This window comes from Quercus robur, chromosome 3, assembly GCF_932294415.1.
Source record: "Quercus robur chromosome 3, dhQueRobu3.1, whole genome shotgun sequence".
In the NCBI taxonomy this organism is placed as follows: Eukaryota; Viridiplantae; Streptophyta; class Magnoliopsida; order Fagales; family Fagaceae; genus Quercus; species Quercus robur.
Genome location: NC_065536.1, coordinates 59,188,519 through 59,205,812, shown reverse-complemented (window position 1 = coordinate 59,205,812; position 17,294 = coordinate 59,188,519). Strand labels below are relative to the sequence as shown.

The 17,294-nt window shown below is 32.8% G+C and overlaps 1 protein-coding gene across 1 annotated transcript; it reads left to right on the top strand.

Annotated features, from left to right (window-relative positions):
* The first annotated feature begins 11,911 nt into the window (after nt 1-11,911).
* Nucleotides 11,912-13,363, top strand: LOC126718614 (metalloendoproteinase 2-MMP). Its single transcript, XM_050420915.1, has one exon. It carries the CDS (start codon nt 12,056-12,058, stop codon nt 13,157-13,159), a length of 1,104 nt encoding a protein of 367 aa, XP_050276872.1. The 5' UTR covers nt 11,912-12,055; the 3' UTR covers nt 13,160-13,363.
* The last annotated feature ends 3,931 nt before the right edge of the window (nt 13,364-17,294 follow it).

Below are 17,294 nucleotides of genomic sequence, written 5' to 3'. Positions count from 1 at the left end.
CTCAAAAAAAAAAAAAAAAAAAAAAAAGTTACTCTCTAAGTTTTATCATTCCTTGGTTTTTTTCCTTGAAAAAATATTTTATTACCATCAAAAGAAAATACAATATTCACCGGTCCAACTCAGCCACACCTATGCTGTTCTTTCTTACCACTAATATTAACAAAATGAGAAGGACCGAGTCTATATATCAACAAATTAAATAGACATGACATGAGTTTGATAGAGACCACTTTGCCATGACATGAGCAGCTTCATTTGCATTCCTATGCACCCACATAAACTCCAGCTATTCAAAACTTGCTGAGATTAATTTGACTTCATCAACAATTCTTGAAATCACCCTCAATTATCATCTTCATAACTTGCATTTGGCTTGCTAGTTGCACAGCCCATAGAAAATCTTTGGCTTCCGTTTCAATAGGAACCTTGGTATTCACTTTTTTTAAGCAGGTGAAAACCAATTTCTCTCTCCATTCTTTCCTTTAGCTAGCACTACAACATGTGAGTGCTCTGTCCCAATAGGTACATCACAATTTATCTTTAATTGATCTTGGGCTGGTTTTTGTCTCATGAAATGTGTTTCATTTTATGTTTCATCAGTATGACTTGTATTACATCTGTTTAAGATGATTTTCTTTGCTTTGTATTCATTCAAGAGAATTTATTTTCATTAGTTTATTGGCCTTCAAAAATAGGAGGATAAAAGTATAACTAAACTTAATAAAAGTAGATTTTTCAAGAATTGTACATAAGTCAAATCAATAGCAGCTTGGTATTTGAGTATTTGTGAACCGTTGATTCTTTGGTTTGAATTAGAGAGAAATTTCTTTGTCAATGTTGTGTAATGTAGAGAAAAATTTTATGTTTGTTTTAGGTGCAGTCTCTAATTTTTGTATTTGATAGAATATATAGGTATATCTGAGATTTGGGTTTGTGAAACTACATCATAAATGTACCTTCCAATTTTGTTAGTGAATTTATCATCTGTTATTGGTGAACATAGGCTATTGCTAAACCACATAAAGCCTTGAAGTAACTAGTCAACCCCAATCGAGAAATCTTGTAGAGTCTATCTCCATTCCATTTACAAAACACCTTATTTGCATCTCCCTAAACAAGAAAAGATCAAGAGATACAAAACAAAAATTGGAAACATAAAATGCCATTACAATCTGGTTTCATGATTTTTTTTTTTTTTTTAAAATAGATCTCATACAGATTTTGTTTATAATGATATATTGGTTTCCTGCCACGATTATATATCCCTTCTGATTTTTCTACCGCTCTCAATAACCAAAAATAATAATAATAATAATAATAAATATAAAAAAGAGAAGAAGAAAAGAACAATTGCATATATATAAAGAGACAAGAGTAATCGATCTGGCTCTAATCAAATCTGTACACAGCAACAACGAGTTTTTATTAAACAAAAGTAGGAGCGAAGAAAATAAATAGAAGTATCAGATTCAGAAGAATGAAGATTATATACACCCAAACAAAATCGAAGAACCAAAAAAGATGATGATTATTGAAAACGAGGCTTGCATCATCAGCTAGTTCTTCTGGTTTTTCTTCTGGTACTTGTCTCTGATCCAATGAAAACCCACAGTGGTTCCTTCCTTAACTTTCTTCACGCCAGTTGATGCAACAGCTTTAGTTTTCCCTAACCCATCGCCAATCTTCTTCGAATACGTAGCCTTTGAACTCTTATTGGTCTCAGGAACTGGGTCTGGGCTATCATGGTGGTCCCATTGATCAGCCCAAGAGGTCCCATTTGACTCCATTACAAGCTAGCTAGGTTTTTCAATTTGCACCCGCGCGAGATAAGAAAAAAGATTGAATATTTTTTTGAGAAAATGAGAGACTATAAATAGTTGTTCTTTTTAGTTTTTGGGTTATAGGAAATTGAGAGTCTATATATGGAATGGATGCCATATTTTGTCGTTTAATCTAATCGGTGTATTTTAAGTTTTAGCCAAACCTATCTCAGACTTTTTAGCAAAGAGAGAAGCTTCGAAATCCCGGAAAATAATAAAGAATTCGTTGCTTCGAGAAACTTTCTTTGATGGATTTATGATTTATCAATAAAGAAGCGTGGAACGCGTGGAATGTTCCTGTGGAAATGGAATAACGTAAACAACAAACTAGGAAACGTAATGCATTATGTCATGTAATCGTGGAGAAACGTAATTGGATGTGTTTTCAAATGAAGCTTTTTATTGGGACCTAGAATGAAGAAACGTAAAACGAAAAACAAGCTCTATGTATTTCAAAGTCAATTGCAAATTTGCAACTGCAAAGTCCAAGCAAACTATATCTTCGAATTTACAGATTGATGAAACGGAATCTTACACATTCTTGATATTAGACGAAAGTCCAATGCAAAATATTTTGAGCCATTAAACGTGTTTTATTCTATGCCTTATGTATTTATTAGTATGACATGAATTATGAGTACTGATAAAATAAAAAAGGAGGAGTTCGAATTGTGAGGTTAGCAATATATTGTAATTATCTCTAAAATAAAAAGAAAGAGAAATTACACTTTGTCCACCTATGGTTGCCTATCCGTGGTTTAAAAATTAACATTTTAACCATCTGAGGTAAGGTATGTTTGTCTCCAGTTATCCACCTCTATTAAAAATAAGTATAAATTTATATTTTTGTTACCATTTATATCTCTCATCTTAAAACATAAAAAACTAAAAAATCAAGAGAAAAGAAAATCTAAAAACTAAGTTTTGTAAAAATTAAAAAAGGAGACAAAAGATGCTGGCTAACAAATTCATCCTCTTTTTTCTTTTCTTTTTTTGGTAATTAACATGGTCATCCACTCATATAAAGACCGCAACATCATTTCCTTAATTACATGTGTTAAGGATAAGCTCACCAGAGATTCTAATCTATCCGAAACACAAAAATGCAGTCAGTTGTGATAACTGGCAGATCATGTTCAATCCAAAATACAAATTTAAAGGGCTATACAGATTGTGATAAGATAAGGCATTAGAGATAGAGTCTATTGCCTTAGCCGTATGATGGTTAGGCTGGAAAAACCAATCATCATCCTGCACTTATTTAGTTTACAACATGTATAGGCCATTCAACACTCAAATTTTGATACTTTTAAAATTGCAAAAGGAGAAATTGTTAACAAATAGATAATCCCATTATTCATATGCCACTAATTAAGAGGTTTCATCTATCTAGTTGGATCTCCTAAAGGGCCAACTCAACTTGTTAGGACCTGGGCAAACCTGAAGTTCTCTACTTGGGATCATATTCTTCATATCTACTATGGCCAGGTGATCCTTCCGTCCAGCAATAGCCATATATTGACCAATTGAGGTAAAATTTTCAAATCTAGTTTTTAGATCTTCTTTTTTATTGATTTTTTAGTTTTTTATGTTTTGAGAGGAGAGGGATATAAAAGAGTAATAAAAATACAAATTTACCCATGTTTTTAACAGAGGTATATAACAAATGAAGCTTACCTTAGATGAGTAAAGCGCCGAGGCAAATGAAGCTTACTTTAGGTGGGTAAAGCGCAAATTTTTAAATCACATGTAGACAAAGTATTTTTTGGGCAAAATATATGAAGACAAAGTATAATTTCCCCTAAAAACTATGACATAAAATACTTTCTTTTATGAAGTAAGGATTCATTTGGATATCGCTTATTTTGTTGAAAACTGAAAACTGAAAACACTGTAACAAAATAATTTTTAATGTGTGAATAGTACCGTGAGACCTATTTTTAATGAAAGTTTTGTTGAAAAAAGAGGTTTGTGGGGTCCCGTGAACAGTGCACGGGACCCACTGGATAGCCATAGAACATGCTTCTCAACCAAAAAAAAAGGTCAAACGCAGACGCGCAGGAAAATCAGCCCAATCCAAACAATCATTAAGTAAAACTAAACTTACAAAACAATTTTTTCTTAAAAAAAAAAAAAAAAAAAAACTTACGAAACAATTTATAATGAAAAAGTAAAATTGATGAATTCCTTCTATTTCTTTTTCTTGAATTTGGGTAGACATAAGATGGTGGACATAGATGAAAGTCTCATCCATCCATATCATCAACCACTCATTTTCTACCCTTGAATCAATTAAAGAAGGAAACCAAACCACTTTTCCACCCAATTCATTCATAATCTTTCCAATCCTTCTCATTTAAACCCCTATAGCGTCAAAAAATTGCTATACATTTGGAAATTTTGCTAAAGAGATTTTGGTACCCTTGAAGTTAATATATATATTTATTTATTTATTTATTTCTCATTTAAACCCCTATAGCATCAAAAAATTGCTATACATTTGGAAATTTTTCTAAAGAGATTTTGGTACCCTTGAAGTTAATATATATATTTATTTATTTATAATACAATAGTTGAAGGTGGGCAAATTTGAACACTTAATATCTTTATTTGTAAATAGCAAAGAGGTACCAATTAGTTGAATTATGAGACTTTGACCATTGATAAATAATTTTAAAATGATGAACTGACTTAACTGCCATGTTTATAAATTTATACTCTCATAAATAAATAAAAGAAGAAACCATGTTTATTTTTAAAATGACACTTGACGTCCGCCGATCTTGAGAGAAATATAGATATATCAACAATATAAGCATAAACATAAACATAAAATTGGCCAGACTAATTTAAGTATGAAAAATAAAATAAAAAGTCCTCTCTAGGACTAGAGTTCTCTGAAGCCTTAGAACCTTTAATTTTAAGAGTTCTGTCTAAGTGCAAGCTTGGTCACGCCCCTATTAGGCTTTCCCTAGCAGGGTGATGTGATTTGTGCGAGGTGTAGCTGTGACTGTTTTTATTGTTGCTTGTTGACACATGTTACATTAAGAATGATATAATAAAAAGTAAATACTAAAATAGAGAATAAAATTAAAATAATAAAAATTACTTCAAGTCATATAATGAAAAACACATTGTGTAAAACTATATTGTTTTTAAATATATATATATATATAATTTAAAACAAATAATGAAAACCATTTCAGATTTATTGAAATTTATAATTGAGTTTTAAATGGAGTAGTATTTCAATTCTTTAAAAACTTTTTTTTTTTTTTGAAGGAACAAGTAAGTCAATTTTATTAAGGTAAATCAGACTGAAAGACATCAAACAAGTCCTGTGATAACTCTTCTAACCACATATCTGTATCAACAGTTGAAACTGCTCTTTTAGCTAGGGAGTGGACTAAACTATTTACATGACAGAAGCTACAAACTTGGAAGCTAGAGCTGGCTTTCTTAATATCTTCTATAATATGGCCCCACTATCCTATTCTTCTTTGGGTTATTAATAGCTGTGATGACCTTAAGTGAGTCACCCACCACCACTACGTGAGCAAGACAAATCTCCTGAGTAAAAAGGATGGCTCTCCGAGCAGCTAAGGCTTCAACCAGGTCCACTGAGCTGGGAAGTTGAATGTTTTGGCTAAGTGCAGCAATGATCATACCTTCAACATCCCTTACTTTAAAAACTTTGGTACTAGAGTTTCACTCAAAGTTAATAATTTTAGTATGCTAATGAGTCACGTGGCAATAAACATGTGAGACCAAAATTTTATTACTAAAACAAAACAAAACAAAAATATTATTGGGTAGATTATTAAAATAATATAAAATAAATTATAAACATTTTTTAAACACCTAGAAACTTTTGGTTAATAGAATTTTCATTTGAGCAGCATTTTTAAACTTTTAGAAATTTTTGACAATAAAATTTTACTTTGATTTTTTAATAATATTCCTAACATTAAAGAAAAGACATCGAAACGAATATATACAAAACAATTAATGATATTTGGACCGCCTAGTCTCTCGAGTCTCGAGTCTCGACTCTCCATGAGGGTAAAGTTCAAGTAGCGGATTTAATTCCAAATAACAAGTGAAGTAGTGTTTATTAATGAAAGGAAAAAGAATTATGATTTCCCGGAATGTAGCCTAGAACTTGTTGTCTTTCAAATTTCTAAAAATATAATAGGAGGTGAAGCATGCATTGGACACATTAAAATGCGGACATATGTCCGGAATATAAAAATAGGAAAAACTAAGATAGGCATAATGTGACTGCATTCTTATCAATGCATTGGACAAAAACCGTGTCCCCATATAGGGAGGTTGCTACCCAAGGACTGAAATTAAAAATAGGAAAACAAAGATCAAGACATGCATGCAAGAGAAGTAACTTAAAATCTTAATTATACATAATAATAATTAATAAATATATGTTGGATATCTATATCAAATCCGTGAACATGCCCCCATATATAAAACTCCCAAAAATGAAATTAAATTAACCTCTTTTTCTTTTTTCTTTTTTTTTTGGGAGTTTAATAACGCACAAAGAACATAACAAAAGGAATGCTTTTTGTTTTTCTTCACAAAGTGCATATATATCAATATGCGCGCTTTGTCTTATGGTTGGTCTTGTGGTACTTGTGTTTGATCCAATGAAGACCCAGAGAGGCTCCCCCTTTAACTCTCTTCATAGTTATGGAGAGCTTAGCTGACAGCTTCTTCGATTTAGCCTTTGCAACGACGCGGCGGCTCCTCTTGGTCCCAGCAGCAACTAGACATGCTTTAACATTGCCGTTCTCCCATAGATCAGCCCACAAGTTTTCATACGAGTTATTTGATTCCATCCCCTCCCTCCTCCACCAAAAGTAGACAAGTTTTCTTAATAGAGAGAGGGAGAGACTATTTCTTTTTTTAGGGTTTCTTACAGGTTACCCCTTTGTCTTTCTTTGGGGTAGGTTTTGGCTGTGGATGGTGGGTTTATTTATATATTTTGATGGCTAACAAACTGGTTAGAGAAGTTTTTTAAAACAACAAATTGTAAGCGGAGCCCTCTCTTAAAAACAAAAGGCAACAAACTAACAGGAAGATGTTATTTGTAGGTGTTTTTACACCAATTTTATACCTATTTTTAAATTTATAGAGATGACAACTGCATGTGGTATTAACGATTCAAATGAAAGGTGTATGTATGATGTTTGTTTAAAAGGTATACAAATAATATGAATTGTGAAAGAAACAAATTTTCAGCTAAAAAGAAAGTTAAAAATAAAAATAAAAATGAAAGTTTTGATGCATGCAAAGTTCCATCAAACATGATGAAATTACATCAAGTACATAATTTTCTTAAAAATTCTTTTTCACAACTTGTTAATGTTACAAATTATGACCGGTATATGAAAGTATTTTTACAACCTATTTTACAACTTGAAAATGTGACAAATTATGACCGGTATGAGAAGTATGTTTAATTACACCCCCATTGAGATAATTTAACATAGCTAAGCAAAATTCATTACTTTAACCGATTATGATAAACAATGAATTCAAGTTAATTAGCCACAACAACAAATTACAATATAAAGTAAAGTGCATGAAAAGTAAGGAACATAATAATTTGTTGACAACACAAGGGTATTACCTACCTTGAGGAAAATTTTACTATTTAGAATTGAAATGTACAATTGAATTAACCTTATTAACTTACAACATGAACCGATATTATTTCAAGCAACTTGGACTCTTCTATCATTTAATTTTATACACGAACTCTGTCCATGACTTGACTTCGAGAATCATCTTGAAGATTTTTTCACAATAATTGACTATGGTGGTTTTGTGGCTAAAGCATTCGATCACCAATCTTCAATGGTAGCATTAGATTAACTTTCTTATCTCCAGTACGGTGATAATACAAAAAGAACTAGGTTTTAATTTGAACTTTTTTGGCACAACATAGGTTTTCTCTCCTTTGTTTTAGTCTTTTATAATTGCTCCTTATATACTTTTTCATGTATGGCACAAATTCCCAGTTGATAGCTGATTTGATGGGCCTTCAAGAGAATTAGAATTCCCAATTATCTTCTAATCAAAACTTGGTCAAGAGGCAATCGAAATGCATTTCTCGATTGATCCGGATGCAATCGAAATTTCAGAGACTTCAATGACTTGGGCCGTGTCTTGAATTTTCACAAACACTTGAACTTTTAACATTATGATATAAATAATCATTACATTGTCATGGATTTACTAATACTAACCTAATATTGTATAATATCACTTTCATACACACCCATAATTGACACTATTTTTATTGCATACCAATCAGAACATGCCATTTTAGTAATTGTAAATGAATTTTTGACAATTGCATCATTAATTAGACTTGTTGACTGTGGTAACGTTATTTTACCTTTCCTTTTCCCTTATTATTATTTAGTTTTAACTTAAGAATAATATTTAAATAATTAATATTAACTTTAATTTTTTCAATATGAATAGTAAGTTATCATTGTATCACATCGTGTCTTCACTTTTCACTCAATTTTTTAGTTATTTTTATATTTTCTATTTGTTTATCTTCTTCGTTTTTCACTGCTAAATTGTCTAGTATGTTGACTCCCCCACCCCACCCACAACAAAAAAAACCCATGTTTGCTTTATTATGCACGTATTTTCTCTTTCAGATTAAAGTAGCAACCATTCTTTAATACGGCTTGAAGACTCCAAATTATAAATATATATACTGCCAAAGAATGCAATCCATTGTAGTAGAAAAAACAGAAATAAGTTCCAAAATTGAGCACCAACTTTTCCTCCAAGGATGTGACCTCTATTAGCATACCATACATGATACATGATACATATCCATTAGCATATGTTTTTTATATTATATTCTATGTAGAAGACTGGGAACAAGGACAATTTAAAGGAAGAGTAGGCTCCTAGCCACCTTTCAATGATCTTTTTATTTTTATTTTTGCAGGAAAGCTACCTTTGAATGTCCAATTCAAGGGGAATGAAAGGAAAAGGCTGCAAAGATAGAACACAAAAGAAAAATGTGTCAACTTTTCTGAGGGCAGTACCAATACCATATGTCTTGTATTTAGGGCACTACCACAGGAAAAGGCTGCATCTTGTGCTTAGATTCAATGCATGCGGCAACAGTTGAATGGAATCTATATATATATATATATATATATATATATATATATATATATTTACAGTATTTTTTTAAGTTTTCACAAGAAAATAATCACTGTTTATAACAAGTGGGTCTATAAAAAAGTAAATCGCTGATTTAGAGAATTTTTTCAAAATATTAATACCTGAATGAATTTCTAGTCAAACTTAAGACAATCACTTTAAAATCGAGTATGCAACAATTTAGCCAAACCACTATATTGGAATCAATATATTTTTATTTTAGTTAAAAAAAAAAATGAGGTGACATTTAAATACGTTGAGTTACAAAGTTTTTTTGTCAGAGATGTATTTAAGTACAAGCAACTGTACTGAGTTAAAAACACAGACCCGAAATGTCAGGACACAAATGATTAAAGAGTACGAAAGGGCGAGGACCAAGGTACAATTGTTAGATGTTTGATCTTTAAGATTGAATTACAATTCACATTCTTTACATTTAATTCTAGAAGGAATGTCACGTGGATAAGAATTTTAAGATACTTTTATAATAAATTTTAATTAATAAGTTGTTATTTGTTATTACATGTGGACAAAAAAATAATTTAAATTATGAACTTAAATTAAAATTAATAATAATTTATTATTCATAATTTATTGTGAAAATATTATAAAAGTATAATAGATTTAACACTTTTCTTTCTTTAAACTTATTAATTTTTTGCTTTAAATACATTCATAATCCATCTTTTAAGAGTCAAGGCCCAAAAATCGGCCATGACACTGATGGCAACCCCAAGTCCCCAATGGTTCTATTACACAACTCTTTTATTTTTTATTTACTTATTTATTTATTTTTCTTTTGTGAAAAATGTTGTCTATGGCATTATTGTTAGCATTTGGTTCAAACATGCCCCATTTTTCTTTTGGATGTCCCAAACAAAAAGGTATAAGAAAACTATGGAATCTAACACGACCTTGCCATTATTTATTTTTTGTATATATATATTTTTTTGAGAGAATCATGACCTTGCCAAATTTAACAAAGAAAAATAGAGGTTTGACCCTTTTGGAATGAGAAGCAATTAAATAGTCTTGGGTGTGTCACAATTGCGTCTCTTATTAATCATTGCATTGCCTTGAAACTTCCGTTTGATAGGCTCAATGGGAAATAAAAAAATGATCAGTTTCTCAACCTATAACTTCGTTCCACGTGTATGTCAAAGGAAGCTTCACAAAGCCAAAGTTAGTTCAGCGGCTTTCCAATCCAAACCTTTGGTTATTGCTATTTCTTTGCTGAATCTTCAGCCTCCAACTTTGATCCTTCCGCGGTCTCTTTCAAACTCATGCTGAATTGTTAATTACCAAAATAAGTCAAATATCACTCGTTTCAGCGTATTCAACTATTTGTACGTAGTATACGGGATTTGCACAACAAATTGTGTGGAAGAATAATAAAGTTTTTCATAATTTCTCTACACTTATCATGTTCAATTATTATTTCCATTCTTCTATATAAAATCAAATATTATTCTAATAATTTCTCTCAAAATTCAGTATTATAATAAAATCTTTATGAAAAAAATAGAAACTATATAATATCAACAAAATATAAACGGAGCAAAAGGCACAAAATATGGTATATTTTAGTCCAATCAAATATGTTATATAATTGTATGTGAATACATTTTAGTGCAATCAAATATGGTATAAGTTTCTAAAAAAAAATGGTATATCAAAATGAAGGGTAATTATAGAATGGTCTAAATGTAAAAATAATCCTTGTGGTTTGGCCGTTCCTCAAAAAATAAATAAAAAATAAAAAATAAATCCTTGTGGTTTGGCCAGTTGCAAAAACATCTTTCAGGGTTTCAATTCTTCCTTGTAACTTCCTTATGTTTTCATATCTGTCAAATTGACCCTTATGACCAACTTCCATTAGCTTTTATATTCAAAAAAAAAAAAAAAAAATCATGACCATTATGAGACCAGTTGGCAGTGGCTAGACTCAGTTTGTGGGTCTTCTTAGTCACATGAGTTTTCCATTCATAAGAGCTAACATGAAAGAATCAGGTAATTTTATCAAGAATTGAGAGACAATGCAGGTAGTTTTTAAGGGAACTAGGCCTCCCAGAGAAGAATATGAAGAAGGGAAGTAAGAGAGAAGCAATAAGAAGAAAGTATCATATTATTTTTTATGTCCTTTCCAATTAAGATCTATCCCCTTATATATGTGTACTTTTTCATCTCACATAATAGTAAGTCCAATTAATTAAACTTATGATGAAACCCATTATTCATATGAAATAAGAGATTACGTATTTATTGTATCCTCGAAGTGTGTTATAGTTTTCTTAAAATGAAACTTAGCTATTTTAAATCTCAAAAATCATCTATAATTGATTTTTTTTACTAAATTTCACAATAATTTTTATTTTAATATACAAAATTAAAGATTTAATTACAATATCATCTCCTATTTTTTAAAATTCATGATTAAAAATGTTCTTTATAAATCTGACAAACTCAGGTTAGGTTTAAAATATCCATCCAACTTGAATCCATTGCACCCTACTTATAAGTTATAATAACAAAATATGTTATTTAATTTACAAAAAAAAAAAAAAAAAATCAAAATACATGTTACTATCAAGGAAAAAAATTTACTACATAAATGATATATATATATATATATACTTTTTTTTTCTTTTTTTCTTTTTTTTTTGAGAAAGTAGCATAAATGATACCTAACGATGTCGTTTAGATCCAGTCGTACGTCTTAGTACACAAAAATAAAGTCAAATATAATACAGAAACAAAGTCACATATAACATAACACCACGGAACTACCACGAAGCCGTTCATACTTCAAACTTCAAAGTAAAAAGTTTCAACACGAAATATTATACAATACAACAAATTAAATACATTGACCATGACCTCTTTGAAATTTGTAGTTCATGAACTTTTCAACGCCCACGCAACCAAGCCGCCCACACCAACAACAACAACAATCATCTATCTATCTTATAAAAACCCCAAATTCTACTCTTTTTTCTGAAAATAACAAGTAAATAAAAACCATGAGATTGATCTACGTAGCATTGTTGGTGCTTTCTCTTTCTCTTTTGTATACTCCAATTCCAATTTCAGCTCACTTCTTTCCCAATGAAACTTCAATTCCGCCATTGCTGAATTCCACTCAATGCAACTGGGACTCGTTCCGCAACCTCTCCGGCTGCCACGCCGGCGAAAAAGTCGACGGCTTGTCCATCCTCAAGAAGTACTTCCAGTACTTCGGTTACATCAACAACGCGTCGAACTTCACCGACGATTTCGACGAATCACTCAAGTCAGCTCTCGAGACTTACCAGAAAAACTTCAACCTTAACGTCACCGGCGAGCTCGACGATTTCACCGTACAGCAAATCGTAAGACCCAGATGCGGCGTCGCCGACATCGTCAACGGTACCTCGACCATGAACTCGGGAAAATCGAACACCTCCTCCACGCGCTTCCACACCGTCTCTCACTACACGCTTTTTCCCGGCGAACCCCGCTGGCCTCAAAGCAAGCGCGACCTAACCTACGCGTTCAACCCAGATAACAACCTCTCCGACGAGGTCAAGAGCGTGTTCACACGCGCGTTCGATCGTTGGTCTACTGTAACGCCGTTGACGTTCACGATGACGACCTCGGCGTACTCAGCGGACATTAAGATTGGGTTTTACAACGGAGACCACGGCGATGGAGAACCGTTCGACGGGGTCTTAGGAACACTGGCCCACGCGTTTTCGCCGCCGAACGGTCGGTTCCATTTAGACGGCGCCGAAAGCTGGGTTGTCTCCGGCGACGTCACGAAGTCCTCGTCGAACACGGCGATCGATCTCGAGTCGGTGGCTGTGCACGAGATTGGGCATTTGCTTGGGCTCGGACATTCATCTGTGGTGGAATCGATTATGTACCCTTCGATCCCGTCGAGGACTAAGAAGGTTGAGCTTGCCACCGATGATGTTGAGGGAATTCAGTACCTGTACGGAGCGAACCCGAGTTACAACGGTTCGGCCACGACGTCTGCTAGTCGAGAAACTAGTGATGGTGGTGAGGCCTTGATTTCGATCTCTATGTGGGGCCTTAGATCGTTTTTGGCCGTTGGATTTGGTTTTTTAGTTGTTTTTAGTTTTTAGGAATATACCATTTTATATTATTTTATTGTTTTTTTAAAATTTATTTATGTGGTGATAGTTTGATTCGCCCATTGATTTTTTTTGTTTTTTGTTTTATTTGTCTGTGTATACGGATGTGATACATTAGTGCAGTGATTTGTATATACGATTGTTGGATACACATTTTTTTTTTTTTAATGTTATTCTTATATAGTGTTTGTTTCATTTTTCATCTTTTATCTTAAATTTTAATTGAATTCGGCAGCATAATTTGAGTTTATATAGTGTTAAGGATACAAAATATTTGAAGTTATTTAGGTGATTTGGAGGGCTCTTGAAGTAACACAGGCTACGCTACAATAATTCACCAACAAAAAAGAAAGAAAAGAAAGAAAGACTTACAGCACAATGTTTTGGACTTTCCACTTGGTTGAGTTAAATTAAGTTCAACTTTTTGAATTTTTTTAAGTACACAGCTTTTTTATTTTGTTGATGATGTTTTTGTTCCTTATTAGATACATTGTTCAAGATATTTGCTTTGGGAAATGTCTAGATAATGTACACATAGTATACACACACTTAAAAATAAGAAAAACTGTAACTTTAAATCACAAAGTATTTTATAATTTTCCTCAAATGAAACTTAACTATTTTAAATCTTAAACTAATCTATAATTGATTTTGGACTAAATTTCACAATAATTTTTACTTTAATATACAAAATTAGAGATTTAATTAGAATATCATCTTCCATCTATTAACATTCATGATTAAAAATGAGTTATAATAACAAATTTTGTTATTCAATCTACATGAAATTTTCAAAAAACATTGTACAATCAAGGAAAGAAATCTACTACATAAATGATATCTAACGGCGTCATTTAGAACCAATCGTACATCGTAATACACAAAAGTAAAGTCACATATATCAGGGAAAAATTGCCATTTGACACCAATCCCTAAACTATATAGTTAGTTGGCAAAGTTTTGAAACTATATATTAAACTAGCATCTCGAATTCCAAAGACTCGATTTACCCCTCAAAACTCGAGCCTCAAAGGCTCGATTTCCTTATTCTGATTTGGCTTATTTCCACGTGGAGTCCACCTGAAACTCGACTCTTAGAGGCTCGAGTTCCATATTGACCCTTAGAGCCTCGAGTTTTGTGTTCTGAGAATGATGTGATTTATCCACATGGAATCCACCTAGAAATCAAGTCTTAGAAACTCAATTTCCAAAAAGCAAAATCGAGCCTTAGAGACTCGATTTGTAAACTGTGGTGGATATTAATCCAAGTGGATTTTTTTGGGTCCCTATTCTTCATAAATCACATTCAGATCTCAACTCTCTCTGTTGTAGGTCTCTCAGGGTATTTAGTGAAGAAAACCTCTCTTCACTCTTATACTCTCTCTCACTCATACAATCCTAACACTCACATTTATACATTCTCATGTCAGGTAAGGTTTTTATAACACTTACTCTCTCCAGTTGTTAGTGTATATATTTGCTAGGTTTTTATATGTATATATTTTGCTAGGTTCATATATATGTAGTTGTTAGTGGATATATTTGCTAGGTTTTTTATAAAAAGTAAAAAATATTTAAGATATTTTTGTATTGTTAGGTTTTTATCATGGGTATGTATCATGACTTTTTTTTTTTGGTTTGATATTTTTCTTTATTTTTTTGTTAGAATGATTTAAAATTTTGTAATGGGGTGAGTTTTGTCTTTAGTTTATTTTTTTTGTTTGAGTATGAAATGATAATGATTGAGTGTGTTTGTATGTGATGTGGGGTGAGTATATGTAAATGTGGGGTGTGTTTGTATATGCATATGATGTAACAAGTTGTAATTTTTGTACTTTGAGTAGATAAAAGGTTTTGTAATTGATGTTAAATGAAAGAGATAAGATATGTCACTAACATATTACACTTGATTCTAATAGGTTCACAATCACAACTGAAGATGATTGATAAAAATATATACTACGGTGGACCCTTTGTCAATCCTAACGAGATTGACGGATTCCCATTTAAAGGGCCAGGTATCCAGTGCTATTATATGATGATATGTCATAAGTTGAAGATGTTGAATGATTTGAAGATGAAAATTATGGAAGAATTGAATTTGAACCCTGCTTGTTATGACATAAAGATTATTTACCGTTACCCACAAGAAGTCTTTCATGAACAGATAAATTACAAGTACATGGTGATCAAAGAAGACAAACATGTAAAGATCATGTTTAATAGGATCCATAAAATGTCCCAAGTAAATGCTACTGAGTTGTACCTAAGTTCGGAGCCACTTGCAGAAGTTGATGCCGAGGAGGTGCAACAAACAACTACAGCTTTACAATTTACAGCCCTAGATGATGGATGCACTACAATGAGAGGCTATTCAATGGGAGGTTATACACTCCCATCTCAAGAGACACTGACCTTCCCCCTCAAATCAATCCCATGAAGCACTACATCAGTATTAACAGGTTGGAGAATTTCTTGAACCATCCCAAACTGACAAACGACACGATCCAGTGTATGTTTCTCTACTAGGTGAAAACATACGAGCGACACTGTTGCCATCCACATTGCCCTCCCTACAACGCAATACGTTGGAAGGTTGCGTAATTCAACTTCATACAGTTGCTACACCACCTACAGCAACCAAAAAACAAGTAGGCAACACATTAAGCAACAATGTGTATATTTCAAAGTTCACCAAAGTTATATCCTGTTTCTAAAAATTTCAAAAAATACATTTTTGTACCTGGTCCTGCAACATTAAAGTTATTTGCTCACGATACCGACGCAAAAAAGATGTTGGAGGGCCTGTTTTTCTTGTTTGGGACCCACAACCACCTTCAATCAAGAACGAGGGGATCAATATCTACAACTTTCCTACAAACATACTCTTATGATTAAAATTATAATGTAATCAATCTATAATATAGTCAAGTTACATGGTTAGGTAATGATCACAAAATGTATATGAGGTGTTTGAAGTGGAGACTTACTTCAGGAACAATGGACCACGCACTGGAGGACCATAAGCACCTACTGGCGGGCCACGCTCAACACTCGGGCACAAAAATGGGAACCTAGCCCATGCCCAATACTGGACCAACAATAAGGACCCACCAATCTGACTAGTGGTCTTATTGCTTGCCCTGCATAACTCTCTGTACAACCATGCAAGACAAGCATTTCCCCAACTGTATCTTCATGGGTTGCAAAGGTCTTCCAATAACTGCACCCACATTAGATGCACCCTATCACCAAATTTGTCCATGAAGATTGTGTCCCCCAATAGCGCTAGAATGTAGTACTGTGCATATTTATGCAGCTGATCCTCTATAGCATTAAACGGCAATGGAATTGCAACTTGCTCCAAAAGCCGTTTGATGACAATCATTTGGCCTTGTAGTACCTTTGTTTTATCATTTGGAACACAAAAGCCAAGGAAGTCCCAGCACACTTGCTTCCAAACTTTCTCAGTGCTCCCAGTTACAGCCTCGCCATTAATAGGAAGACCGAGAAGAACCTCTACATCTTGCAATGTGATGGTCACCTCACCATGTGGCACGTGGAAGGTGTGAGTTTCGAGCCGTCATTGCTCCACCAAGGCCGTTATCAACCCATGGTCAATCTCTTTACTTGAGGTCCTGAGGAGTCCTTTCAAATCAACTCTCTTAATTATGTCAACCACACAATCATCCACCATTGGCTCAAGATTGGAAAACTCTTCATCACGGTTGCGGTAGGTAAGTGCTCCTGGATCCTGCACTCGACAAAGCCATGGATTAATATAGAATTTACATAAAGTTATTCTACGAAAAGTTATACGACATAATGTATGTTTACATTCTATGAATGAAATGGGGTACCATATGAAGGATTGAATTTTGAACATAACAACTGGTTTTAGTGTTGTGTTTTACCTGCCCATTCCAAATAGCATCTTGTTGGAAAAACATGGTTTGTATCGTATACAAAACATATGCAGCGGAAAATTAATGGATTTACTTCATTCGCAATTGATAACATGTATTATGTAAATTTCAGAATTTAAGAACAAGAGAGCATACCCTGGTGCGCTGAAATTCAAAATCAAAGATTAAAAGTATTTGGGAACATTTTTAATCTTCACTCC